The following is a 13,110-nucleotide window of genomic DNA, read 5'->3' as shown; positions in this document are numbered from 1 at the left end:
AGCCCATCATCGCCAGATGAGCACTAAACAAATTGATTTAACACACCAGCGTAACCTTCCACACAGTCTTCACCTAAATTAATTAATCCCAATGAATTAACACTTCATTTATTCAAACCACAACGGTTAACCAATTAAAATTTCATGCAGCTATTAGAGGTATGTGAAATATACATGCTATCGTTAAATTTACATGATAAATAAGGCGCTTAGCGCTATAATGGAATTACTTTCCGTGTGAGGTCTCTAATGCGTGTCGTTACAGGCTCCCATACCGCACTAACAGGCTATGCATGTCTTTTAGAGAAGGGAATTAATAATTGCTATAATGCATGAAAACAGTAAAATGGCAATGTCTGACAAGTTAATTGGGTAATCAGATGACGTGAAGCAACAGCAAAAACAAAAGGCAAGTCATTCATTTATTCTCCTTGCGTTACTACTTTATTTTCTAACAAACTCTTGAACTGCAATATTCATTTCAAAATATCCATTTTCACATGATAGTTCCGTCTTCAGTATTGTGTACCATCATAACGAGATTACCACATGGACCATGTTTACTGAATAACATGAAAAGGACAAAGCACACACACACAAGTAGACTGAAAGTATGTTTGACAAATGTCTCAGCACCTAAACTGTTGCAGCCGTACAAAGAGTACAGAATCCCAGACTGCTGCCTTAAGGGCATTTAACTGCATCGGAGCACTACGAGTGGAATACACAAAAGGAAACGATCATATTTTGTCTCAATTTATACAAACGGACAATAACTTAGACGAATCCATCACATTCGCAGATTCGTTATGCAGAAAGGTGGAGTTAATGTTCGATCCACATGGGGTTTTGAAGCCTGATGGAGACAAGCGGCACACAGGCTAAAAACCTTCACATGAGCTTTGAAAGCTTCGTGGGACTGCTTGTGTTAAAGGGACTGTGAGACTTCCTCTTTGTCGGCTGGCTGGTGTTCAGCGCTTGTCTCTCTCTTGTTGCGTTGACGGGTTTACCGGTGCGGCCGGGGGACGAGAAGGACGAGTTCAAAGGGTCATGGTCTTGGCTTGCCGGGCTCAGAGAGCCGGAGGGGCCGGCCTGGTTCTCGTCCAGGGAATCAAACAGCAAATCGAAAGACAGTTCGTCGGCGTGAGGGGGCCCGCCGTAGGGGGCGTGGCCTCCACTCTTCCCATCCGGCACCAGCGCGCTTTCCTCTGCCGAGCCTTTTGGGGCCTCTTGATCCCTCGAGGTGCCTCCTGTGTTGTTTAGCGGCGAGTGCTTCTTCTGGTCGCACGGCGTCGCGTGTTCGCCGCCGCCCCTTGACGAGACACCCGAGCGCGTTTTGGCTTCTGGGACCAGAGTGTTTTCCAAGTTTACATGAGGGGAGGAGGCCAGCGAGAGCTGTGACCCCCGGCTACTGGAACTCTCTCCATCCAACATCATGGAGTCCAACTCGGAGATTTTGTCCAGGTATGCGGCATCCATGGACGCCTCGCTGGAAATATCAAAACCACCCGACTCATCGCCTTCCAGAGTGCTGGATGCGGCTTCTTCAATCGAGCCGTCTTCAGTTGGACCAGGACACGACTCGCCGTTAGATTTTGAACTCTGCCAATCGACCCAGAAGACGGACTTTGAGGGTTCCACGTCGGGATCTGCGGACGAGCCATTGGCGAATTTGTTAAGCCTGCCAAATTGGTTCTCCGTGGTGCTGCTGCTCTTGTCGGGGCTCGGAAATTCCTCAAAATCGAGTCTCCTCAGGTAAGACACTGGTTTAAATGCCACTTTCTTTTCACGGACGCGAGGGCTTCTTAGGGTCAGCGACCGGAAGGCCGAGGACGGAGTGCTGGGCAAAATGTCGGCCAAGGTGCTTTCCAAATCCCTGTTTTTCTGGTTTCCAGTCGGATGCTTATTAGTCTCTTTGTGCTCTGCAGATGGCATGAACATCAAACTGGGATTGCGAGAAAAGGTTTTACCTTCTACCACTGGATTGCTGCAGATCGACTCCCTCTCATTGTCACTCAAGCTTCTCATCATCATGTTGATTTTGTGTTGCTGGGAGAGCGTTTCGGACTCAGCCATGCCGTTTTTGCACGCTTCCTGTCTATCGGGACCCCTCTTCTCTGACTTCCTCACCCGAGACTCCAGGTCTTCGATGTACTGGTCGCTGCGCTCCAGAGCCCTCTTCAAGTGGTCCACATCTCGCTCATGCTGCTGGATTTTAGCTTCCAGTGCTGCGACTGTGCATCGACCAAACCTGAGGACAGATGACAGAAAAGCCTATTAACATTTAACTGACCTAGGATGTGTACCCACACACCAGAGAACATGTTTTAAAAAAGTAAGTCAAGTTGCAGTGTTTCCCCTACCATTATACCAGGGCTACTGGTTGTAGAGAAACATGCCATATAAGTGATGGTCTTTACGCGGAGATGTTGGGAGGAGATGCAAGTTTAAAGTTGTAGAGCCAGCATTAGCAGAATATATGTGCATCATTAATTAGTGTTGGCACCTCAATGCTAAGCTAGCTACTAAAGGTATTCTGAAAGTATACGCATGCTACTTTTGCCATTTAAGGACTGGAGCTGTAAATAAAAGGAACAGTGTTCCTTAATTTGTGGGATCACCAAAGGATCAGTGCGCGTCCCCTTCTAACTGAATGAGTAAAAACTGTAAAAGAAATAAAAATATGTATGTTTTAAAGAATGAAACATACTTACTTCTGGGGAGATCTGCTTGCCACCTCGCTTTTCAATCTCATATTCTCTTGCACAAGATCGATATTTTGAGATCTTAATGCCTTGTTTGCCTGAGGATGGTAAAGTGACACAAACAATGTTACAAATGATTCCATAACAGTAGCAACAAAAATCGGACAAGCATAGTATTTACACTAAAACATTATGGCCTGCGCATGTACATGCGGCTGCCAATAATTCACATTAATTTGACTGCATTTCTTATGTTTAACTACGGAAACACTTTGAGTAGGAGAGCTGTGATGGAAGCTAAGCTAACCCAGATAAGAGCTAACGCTATTCCACCAATGGGAGCGCAGTGACTGTTGAGACCACGCTGCACAAGAAGAGCTGGACTCTGGTTACATCAATGATGCTTTCTGCTCAAACTATAAATAAACATGGGGCAAATACAATAGTTTACATTGAATTATTATGTCATACCTCTTTTAGCTTATTCATGTCCTGCTTTACTTTCTCACAAACATCGGTAGCAGCTCGCAGCTTGTTTGTCCATTCTTCCAGGACATAGGGGTTGTCTTGTTTGTCGTCTGTGTGCAATCCGTTAATGCTGCAAGGGTCCAAAGCTGTCTTCAGCTGGGATTCCAGACTTTGATTTTTGATTTTCAGCTCCTCGTTTTCTCTGATGAGCCCTTCAATTTCCTCCTGTTAGAAACAGTATGAGATTGTAAATACATAAATACATTTTTGGAAAGTTGGACACTTTGTAACCTGAAATAATATTTAGGCTTAGGGTACAGCCTACGCCCCCTTTTTGTGGCGAAAAACCTTGATATATCTATTTGAGAGCATCAACCGGCTTGTCATTGCTGCAAAAACGCCTGACGAGATAAACCCATACCTCATACTCCCGCAAAAGAAGCTCTCCTCTGGTTTTTCTTAGACATTTCCTCATGGAGAGACTATCCTGGTGATCGCTCTCATTTGTGCCCCCTATAACAGGATTACACGAGCACAGATGAACAGACTGGACAACAAAATACATACAAAATACAGAGAATCACACAACGAATTGTGGTTGAATTTATGAAATATTCAAGCCCTGTCCTCGTAGCCTCCACGTATAAATTCCACGGTGGAAAATATACTTATACGGCCTTCATCAAGCACAGAGTTTGATTCAGGTCTTTATATCAATGTAATCTCTGTTCAGCACAAACTTTGTGCAGGACAGGTCTGCTTCAACACATAACAGGTAGCCTGGGTCCAAAGTAAAAAAAAAAGTGCCTTGAGAATAGTCAGCGAGATATAATATTTCAAAATAAGCACTGCTTGGGTTTTTATCGAATTGAAAAGGGTTCAAAGAGAGCAGGACTGTAGATGCTGTGTGCAGCTACTAGGCCATGCAATTTAATCCCAAATGACCTGGCCAGCAATACATGGAAGAAAGTCTGATCAATAACTAAAGCATCCTAAATCATAAAAAAACACTGCATGCAGGTGTGAAAAGTCAATATGTGTGTCTCTGCCATTGTGAATAACATTTCCTCCTCTACCGAAACTGGGTAACAAAAACAAAAAAAGATATTTGCTGAAAGTTTTCTCCCTTCGAATGCATTTCCAAAACAACAATGTGGCAAATCAAACCTTGTTTTATCCTGGCCCGCTCTCCTCCCAGCCAAAGTCTACCCTCTATAGACTAGTGGGACAAAAGCAAATCAGTAACCCTGGCCTTCCACGAATGAAGGGGACGCATCCCAAACAGAAACGACCCCTGTCCACGCGCCCTATCCGACATGACGAGGACTTGGCGGATAAGCTGCGGGCACAATGAGCATTACCGCTCCGCTCCTCACTGCCCCGAGTCCGCTTCCCCCGGTTCGCATCGAGCTACTCACCGATGATTTCCCTGCAGGGGTTCTCTGGTGTGATGGGGACTCTGCAGGTGGGACACTGGCTGGTTTTCTTCAACCACATTTCCATGCAGGACGAACAGAACACGTGGTGGTTGGCGCAGACGACCGGCTGCCTGACCTGCACGGGGAGACACGCGGACACACGGCTGCTTGACTGCTGCTACAAAGGCAGGGAACAGTTCTATCCGTTACGGTTAGCTAATGTTAGCTACACACAGGCACACGTATGCTAACGTCGAACTGCTCGCGCAGCAACGTCAACGTTCCCAAAACGTCAGTTTGCACCGTGAGCACACGTCATCTTCGTTTAACGATTTGAAAACATAACGGGGGTTTACCTTTCCGAGGCATATCTGGCACGAAATGGGCAGAGTCAGAGAAAGGGTGGATGTCTGGAAGTTGAGCGCCATGGGTTTTTTTGTTTTGTTGTTGTTGCGGAGAGACACTGCGCGGAAACACGCAACAAAACTTCCACCCACCGTGGAGGTACAAATCTCCCACCAGTCACCGCGGCAACGCGCGCCGGCTCCCGAAACTACGGGAAGCCAAAAAGGCCTAAAAGGATTCAGCGTTTCATTTGTCCGTAATTTAAACAATATTTAACAGTAGGCCTATATCACCTATGAAGCACATTTTTAGTAAACATATTCCACGAACGTTCTTTTACAGAGAAGGAAAAACGACTACCAGTAATTGTCTTATGCTAAATTATTCTTTTCCGCTTTTATGCCTGATGTTTTTCCAAATTATCATCTTTTTAAACACTCTTCCTTTAAATTCTGTTTTCGTCTCGATTAATCCCTAGTAAAGAAATTATCTTTTAGCGAGTAATTCAGTGAATTTACTTGAATTGAACTTAACTACTGTACATTTACAGGCTGTATAACCAAAACCATTCGCTGAAAAAGGTGAATTAATAACTAAAGTTATGTGCTTTTGGAAGCATATTTTTTAAAGCTGCCTATACAAAGGGAAATTAGTTGAATGATTTGTCTCCAGGACAGGATAATAATAAATGTTATTTAAAGTTAACTTTCTTTCCGTAATGGAAATATTATTTTATGAGAAGGAAAGTTGATGAGTGTATTTGAAGGCAAATAAAATAAACACCAAATCATATATTTCAATTTCAATTTTTAGGATCCATAGACTTTCTAGTTCTAACTTTTTCAAATGTGGCACCATAAACATTCTCTCTAGGCCTCTTTGTATTTCCTATTTTAGTGTTTATTTTTGCAGCAGCTGCAGGAGTAATCTTGGACCAGAGCCTCTGCCAAGACAGAAGGGCTATAAAACAGTATAGCAAGCAAGCATTGTCCCTGATAAAGTTAACACTTCTATGTTTTCAGTATTGTGGACAATAGACAAGTTTGAAGTTTATATTATTAACCCTACACATCTCATGTTTGAATTTGACTTTCAAATACCAAATATCATCAATTAAGTTGGCAACCTGAAGCGAAACTCATGGGTTTGATGGTGAGACAGTTGAAGTCTCCTTTAAGTAAACTCCCTTGCATTATTCACACAGTTCTGGCAAAATTAAAATCAGACATGGTTTTACTGAGTTGTAAAAACAAGAAATTACACTGGTCAATTTGCTCTAAATAACAAAGTTGTAGTAGTTTCTCGCTTTGGTTTCTCATATTTCTTTTCATTTTTTTTCATGATCAATCGCAGCAAAACCTTCAAAATATTAACATTACTAACAAAATGTGTTACTTGGATGACCACGTTCACTCATTTTAAGCATGCCTATAATGAAGATTGCAAGGTCATATTTAGCAAGCCTTCATCTCAGGTAAACGATCTAATTTCGTCTATAAATAATGATACAGAGCCATCTAATATTAGCATAATTTCCACTACAAATATTTCAAATTACATCTCCACCGCAGTTTAGCCCTCCAGAGCCATTACTCATATCCAAACTAACATCTACTGTGCTTTATTGTATCTCAGACCACGACATCTTCTCAGGATCTAATTTCATTAGAATTGACTGCCAGCAAAAAGGCCTGGACACTGATCCCGGTTTAAAAACATCCCCGGTACTTGTTTTGTTGTTTTCAACAGAATTGTAAATGCATCACAGGCCACCACTTCTTCTTACTCGTTTTTCAAAGCTCCATCGGGTTTATGAGAAGGTTTGGAGTCAATATACACGATTCAATCTATTAGTTAAATGTTTTGAGAGAAGTCGATTGGCAATTTGAATATCTTTGCTTGATGTTAATTCGTATTATCACTGCATACTAAGAATGTTTTATATAGACCTCTGAAACAACTCTACAAAGAAGGAAATAATCAAATATTTTTAGTAACCGATTCTGATTGAACTAAAAAAAAGGCGTGAATGCGTTTGCGGCACGAGCTCCCGTTCAAGCTCGTATTCCTCTCGATATCACAAATAACTTCAAAGAGCACCCTTCATGCAAGATGCACTTTCTAGTGTGCCATATAGACCTACAAATTGAGCATTGAAGTGGTTCATGCATTTGTTACTGGGGGAAACTCACTCTAGAATCACCAATAACAGGCTGAAATACACGAGAGAAAATGCATTTTCCACAGGTCCCCTTGTCCCTCTAAGATTGCAACAGGCCGGTCATTAATTGGTGACAGTCAATTAATCACAGCTGGTACAGACGGCTGCATCTATTGATCTTGTCCGAGCACTTATTTTTCATCCCTAAATGACACCGATTGCCAGATTTGACCAGCATGTGTAATGGACAGTGAAGAACCAATGACCCGAGTGTCAGTGATACCAGCGATCGGGCTCTCGGTCCCCCCTCCCTTCCCCCACCTCCCACTCCCACCCCCCACACCTCTGTCAAATAGCATCCTTACCATTTAGCTTGGAAAGGTTTAGACTGCCCTAAGAGCACAGCAGCGAAACACTGCGCTCTGGTGCTCAGATGACCTTTTCCGTTTAAGGCTTAATCTCTGACAAATGCTTGCTTTAATTAGCCTGATACCCCCCTGCTTAGACTGCCACCCCACCCAACTCCCCTCTCTCCCCCTCTCTCTACCTGACTCACCCACACAGTCACTCCCACCCTCTCCCCCTCTCACCGTCATCATCTCTCTATCGCTGCTTGTCTCTCTTCCCTAGTGTGCTTTTCAGAAATTCTCAAACACACATCAATGTGATTTACGGGGATGAGATGACAGTCAGGCAGCCAGAGGGGGGAAAAAATGTGAGAAATCAATTTGAAGCATTGCGTTTAAGGGAATGACAGGAAAAATACGTTGTCAAAAAAGTACAATATATTCAAATATTAGACAGAAAAAGTGAACACTTTTCAGTCTAACAGGATAACAATTTTCCTTAGCATTGGAATTGGAGTATATTACTCATAACGACAATATAAATAATCATTTTTGAGACAATAAATGGATCATGAATATCGAATAGTGTATTTCAAATCTAACAAATGGGAACAGAACACAAACAAAGAGGTCATATTGGGGTGCGACTATAAGAGTAGAAAGATTAGTCAGTGCACATTAGAATGTTTGAGATAACGTGCAAACTGCAACCTGCAGGCCTCATATTGATTAGCCACTATCACAGACAATGAAGTGTGTGTGTGTGTGTGTGTGTGTGTAAGAACGAATATACAGTTTATGCTTCAAACGTGTCCGTGAACTGGAAAGGATTCATGAATAATTTTGATTTGTTCATGTGATTCTGTCTGCCTGACTGTCATCTCATCAAGATAAGTGATTATATCACATAAAAATGTTATATTACATTAATTATGTAAATGTGAATTCCATAAGATGCTGATAAGAAAAAAACATCCTCAGAAGTTTGAAAGTCTTCAGCAAACGTTTTGGACCACTTTCCTTCAGTGCTGCAGCTTCATCCAGAGACCGAACATCCCTCCCGCCGCAGTAGCAAACACAAGTAAAATAGATGCGTGGCTACAAATCCTTGGTTTATTGGAAAGGGGCCTAATTATTAGGATGTAAGTCAGGCTGTGACTGGAGGGGCCGTCTCCTTGATGCGGACCTGGTTTATATTTATCCCCTCCTCTGCAGCTACAGCAGCAGCAGCAGTGCCGCCACCACTACCAGCAGTGTGTGGCTCTTTTATTACATTGCCCACAGGCAGATTCAGCCCTGTCACACACACACACACACACACACACACACACACACACACACACACACACACACACACACACACACACACACACACACAGCCTGCAGGACCGGCAGCGAGTTGAGTCCCCTCCACAACAGTTACCCCACATCCCCATGCAGCCCCACATGGGCCCTTGGGACGGCGGAGGGAGGGAGTGGGTATTATGGTAATACTATAGCCTGCTGCTCCCTTCCCCTCTCCTGCTGCAGCACAGCTGGGAAGGACCATCATTACAAGTATTGTAGCAATCTGTTTAAAAGAGGGACACATCGGAGAGCTTGGGTGACAGAGAGGGGATGAGTGCTGCATACATAGATCACATAAAATATGATTAAAACGTGCGTGAAGGGACCCGGAATAAAATGCAAAACTTGTTATGAACACCTTATATCAAGTCTACTGTCAAAATGGCCAGCTGTAAATCTCTATTTTCCCCTCTTTACTTTTTATTTTATTAAAGGTTTCTTGTGTTGAGCTGGTCATATCTCAAGACATGGGGCATGTGGCACATAAGGAATAAATAGGACATAAAGTACTTGAATCTCTAATGCCTCGTATAGCTTTACCAATCTATATTATACTGTGTCACAAGTTGGAAATCCATTAGGAAGTGGCAAAAATGAAATAGCCTTTTAGCAATTGTGTAGCCACGCTGCTCATATGGTCAAATTACCCTGATTTCATGGAAAAACTCATCTAACCAAATATTTTTAGACACAAATGACGTCTGGGAGATGTATCTACAAAGCATGTGTGGTAATTGATTCAAAAACTGACATTCAGTGAGAAACTCCCACCACACGTGTCTCAATGCTGCTTGAAACACCTGTTTTGCCAAGGATTAATGATTACACATCAGATACGTTTGATATAAAAACAGCATGCTCTATTATTTCCGTTTGCAGATTAGGCCTTTGACAGAAAGCTCAATCCCTCAACGTCCGATTAGGCTGCTTTAAGATCTCCCCGTCTTGTTTCGGGGCAAAAGAGGAGGCCGTGATTCAGAGCCTTCTTCAGACTCCATCATCCCCACAGTATTTTTAGGAAACAGCGATATCCATTACATCCTTTTTCTCCTCCGCCGTATCCTTGTTGTCATTCTATTTTCAGCTCAGTCGCGAAGAGAAAGTTTGATTGATAAAGCACAGAATCCATAACCACGTGCACAGAGGTGAAGGGTTATGGAATATTCTGCAGATTAACCATTAAAAATGCATCATCTCATTTTTCCTCCTGCCAAAGAAACTGGAAGCTAACAAGACATGGTTCTCGTCTTCTTTCTTCTCTTCAGCGGACAGAGGGTTCGGGAAGAGGAGGGAGGGGACAGAAGAGTGGTCTTGGAAACTGCTTCAGTGCACTAATGTCCCTGCAACCTGAGCCTTTATTGGATCCGAAGGGCATTACAAGACAGGCGCGCTCCACACCCTCTGGTTTAGAGACGGGGATTAAAGGTGACTGCACATGTATGACGGCAGCATGCCGTGTGTTTAACATCGCGTCTGTCAGAACGCAACAATGCTTTATAGTTGTGTCCTGCTTTTTTTCTTCTTTTGTAAAAACAACTACCAAAAGGGAGGTGGGAAGATGATGTTCAACAAAGACATTTGTTCGCCCTCCTTCCCCACCTCCCCAACCTTACCACACACACATGGACACCAGGAGGCCTTATTAATTATTTGTAGCCACTTGACTTCATATTGTGCTGCCAGTGGCTCGGTCAAAGATTATAATTACCACTTCCCTGTTTGTATCATTTTCCATCTCCTGTGCTTTTAGTGCTGTATTACTTCTCTTGTCCCTCTCTCTCTTTCTCTCTCTCTCCCTGTCCTCCTCTCTCTCCCCCGTATACACAAGACCAAAAGTGCAGGCACATCATTTATTGATAAGACAAAAAGAATGTAATGAAATTATCAATGTTCTTGAATTAATTATGAACATGATTAAGAAAGCTAAAATCTCAGGAGCCGGTCTCTCATTACCCATTCACTCTTAGGGATGGCTTTCATTCAGGAAAGGAGAAGCGAAAAAAGCCTCCAAGCAGATCCCACTCCGGCTCAGACCTTCTCCCCGCGTGCCGGTCCCCTCGTCTCTCGCTGCCGGGCCGATGGACCAGCCCCTCCGACGGAGCGGGCGCCTGGGCAGTTCCCCCCGGCAGCCATGCGTCTCAATGTGAGGGAGTCTGCCACTGCAAGCTGCCTCGCGGCCTCCGACGTTTGCGGGGGGGGAAAAGAGAGGATGTGATCAACTTTTCCTGTTCTACAGCCGGATCCCAGCTCCGGGGTCTCGACCCTCTGGAAAAAAAAAGAAGCACTCAAGGTAAGAGGGAGTTTTCAGACTTCTGATTAGGCGGAAGCTATACTTTTCTGTGGTTCACTATTTGTCATTTGCAATTGTATAGAAAAAAGACAAATGTTTTCACTCTCTACCCGCAAGTAAGATTTTCTCCAGCTTTTAATTTTACAGCACACAAATGCTACTTTTAGTCTTTGTTTATCACTGACTATCTTGTATTTAACTGACTATTTCTGTTGTGGAATTTGCATTTTGAGTGGATGTAGCTCACATGTTTGATGCAAGTTTGAGCCTCTTATTTCTTTAAGATTAGTTTTAGCAATTATGTGATTAAGACAAAAAAATTATGTTACCCTTTACCCCATTTTTAAAATTCAATTTTGACATAAAAAAAATTAAAATCTCACATTTAAATTGTATATATTTTTCAGCGGTGAGGCATATTGACATTTTAACATGTTTGATGAATGTCCACTGAAACTGTCGCCTCTAAACAAGATGTATAACTCCCATTTTGTTGCGTGTAACACCATTTTTATTTGAGTGTAGAAATGCACTAATTTCAATGTCTACCCATTTATATTCAGTGAGAGCCTGAGAAATGCTCTGAAAGAGCTCCATGTCTTTGCTTCAGTGTATCTTTCTTCTGCTCAGTCACATGGGACAATATATGGGACAATACTCCCTAAAGCATTGGGAGTTTCAAACAAAGTCTCAAACCGACTGTCTCTTTCCTCTTCCCACCATCTATCTTTATAACAGTCTTTCTAGCTTTCTTCACACGTACACACACTCAAGCACAAGCCAGCATGCATGCACACGAACACACACACACACACACACACACACACACACACACACACACACATTGTTAATCATACTGTAGATACAGAAAATACAAACCTATGCATCACACTAACATACATATTCACCTTTTCATGCTTCATGTTAAGACACTGAAATAGACATCTTAATACCAATTTATGCTGAGATTCAACACAAACCTACTGACCTACTACCAATATGGAAAATTGGAGAAATTTAAAGTGTTACAGAGTAATATGTACAAGCAGTTTTTTCCTTCTTGATTTTATGATGCTGTTGCTACATTAAAAGCGGGAAAGATTCACCAACAGACAGAGAAAACAAGAGAGACAGAAAGCGAGAGAGAGATCTCAGGGGTTAATGGCAATCATAGGATTGATCCGGGTATTGGATCGCACATAAAGCTGCAGTTACTGGATATTAGGCCTGCAGTGATGGCCTGGATAAGAAGTGCTTACCAAAGAGGATGCTCTTCGGGGCAGATACAGTTTCCCAGCCCTCTGGGAACAGCAACCACATGCATGCTGCTTGGTCAGGAACTTTCTAGCTCATCGAGTAAATCCAGGGGCCTTATCAAGTTACTGGTCTACTGAACTGCTTAAAAAATGTGTAGACCACCTCCGATTTTGAGCGGCAGGGCAGTAATTAAATAGCACCTGGTTTTCAAAGATAAGATGTTGATTGTTTGGTTTATTTGGCTTCTTTTTTTTATGTTGGAAAGAATGTGGTTATCGCAGATTCAATTCTGAGCAGAATGCAACGTCATAGATTTTACATGAGCTCAAATTTGCTGAGTGGTTTTTAGCAGAATCATAAAGTTTCAGATTTAGTTTTTACTTCAGCCAGATTTCACTGTCCCGGTCCTGACTAATTACTGTAATTGCTTCAAGAAAACCGCCCTCAAACCAGTACTGCCCGTATTCCCTCTTGTGTTTTTACTTCAGATTTGTATAGAGTTTAGCTGATTTCAGACCTGTGCCAAGGTGGGCAGCTCTACCCATGAGCATCTGCTGCATGTCTCTCTGTGGTATTACCCATAAAGCACCTGGCTCGTGCCACACGCCAGCAACCAGGGCCCAGATGGCAGCTAAACAGGCTAATTATTTCAACACAAAACTATGATGTCCCACACCAGCACTGGGGGGCCACTTTGGCATTCTCCATCCCTCTCTCTAGCTCTGCCGAAGAGGATGTCTGCCATGCTACTATAAAGATGTCAAGTGGGTAA

At 42.9% G+C, this 13,110-nt stretch overlaps 1 protein-coding gene and 1 long non-coding RNA gene across 2 annotated transcripts in view; one reads left to right on the top strand and one right to left on the bottom strand.

Annotated features, from left to right (window-relative positions):
* Positions 1 to 13,110, top strand: part of LOC120809822 (uncharacterized) — a 59,117-nt gene that overhangs the window by 27,924 nt on the left and 18,083 nt on the right. The window contains exons 2-3 of the long non-coding RNA XR_005710144.2: positions 10,057 to 10,216; positions 10,759 to 11,081. This is a non-coding gene — a long non-coding RNA (uncharacterized LOC120809822). The remainder of the gene's footprint in view (positions 1 to 10,056; positions 10,217 to 10,758; positions 11,082 to 13,110) is intronic.
* obi1 (ORC ubiquitin ligase 1) lies at positions 422 to 5,174 on the bottom strand. Its single transcript, XM_040163902.2, has 6 exons — positions 4,948 to 5,174; positions 4,592 to 4,727; positions 3,595 to 3,686; positions 3,177 to 3,398; positions 2,715 to 2,803; positions 422 to 2,251 (listed from the first exon to the last, which is right to left on the bottom strand). Exons 1-6 carry the CDS (start codon positions 5,017 to 5,019, stop codon positions 892 to 894), a joined length of 1,971 nt encoding a protein of 656 aa, XP_040019836.2. The 5' UTR covers positions 5,020 to 5,174; the 3' UTR covers positions 422 to 891.

This window comes from Gasterosteus aculeatus, chromosome 12 (assembly GCF_964276395.1).
Source record: "Gasterosteus aculeatus chromosome 12, fGasAcu3.hap1.1, whole genome shotgun sequence".
NCBI classification, from domain to species: domain Eukaryota; kingdom Metazoa; phylum Chordata; class Actinopteri; order Perciformes; family Gasterosteidae; genus Gasterosteus; species Gasterosteus aculeatus.
The sequence above is the reverse complement of the archived record's forward strand: the minus strand, read 5'-3'. Positions and strand labels throughout refer to the sequence as shown.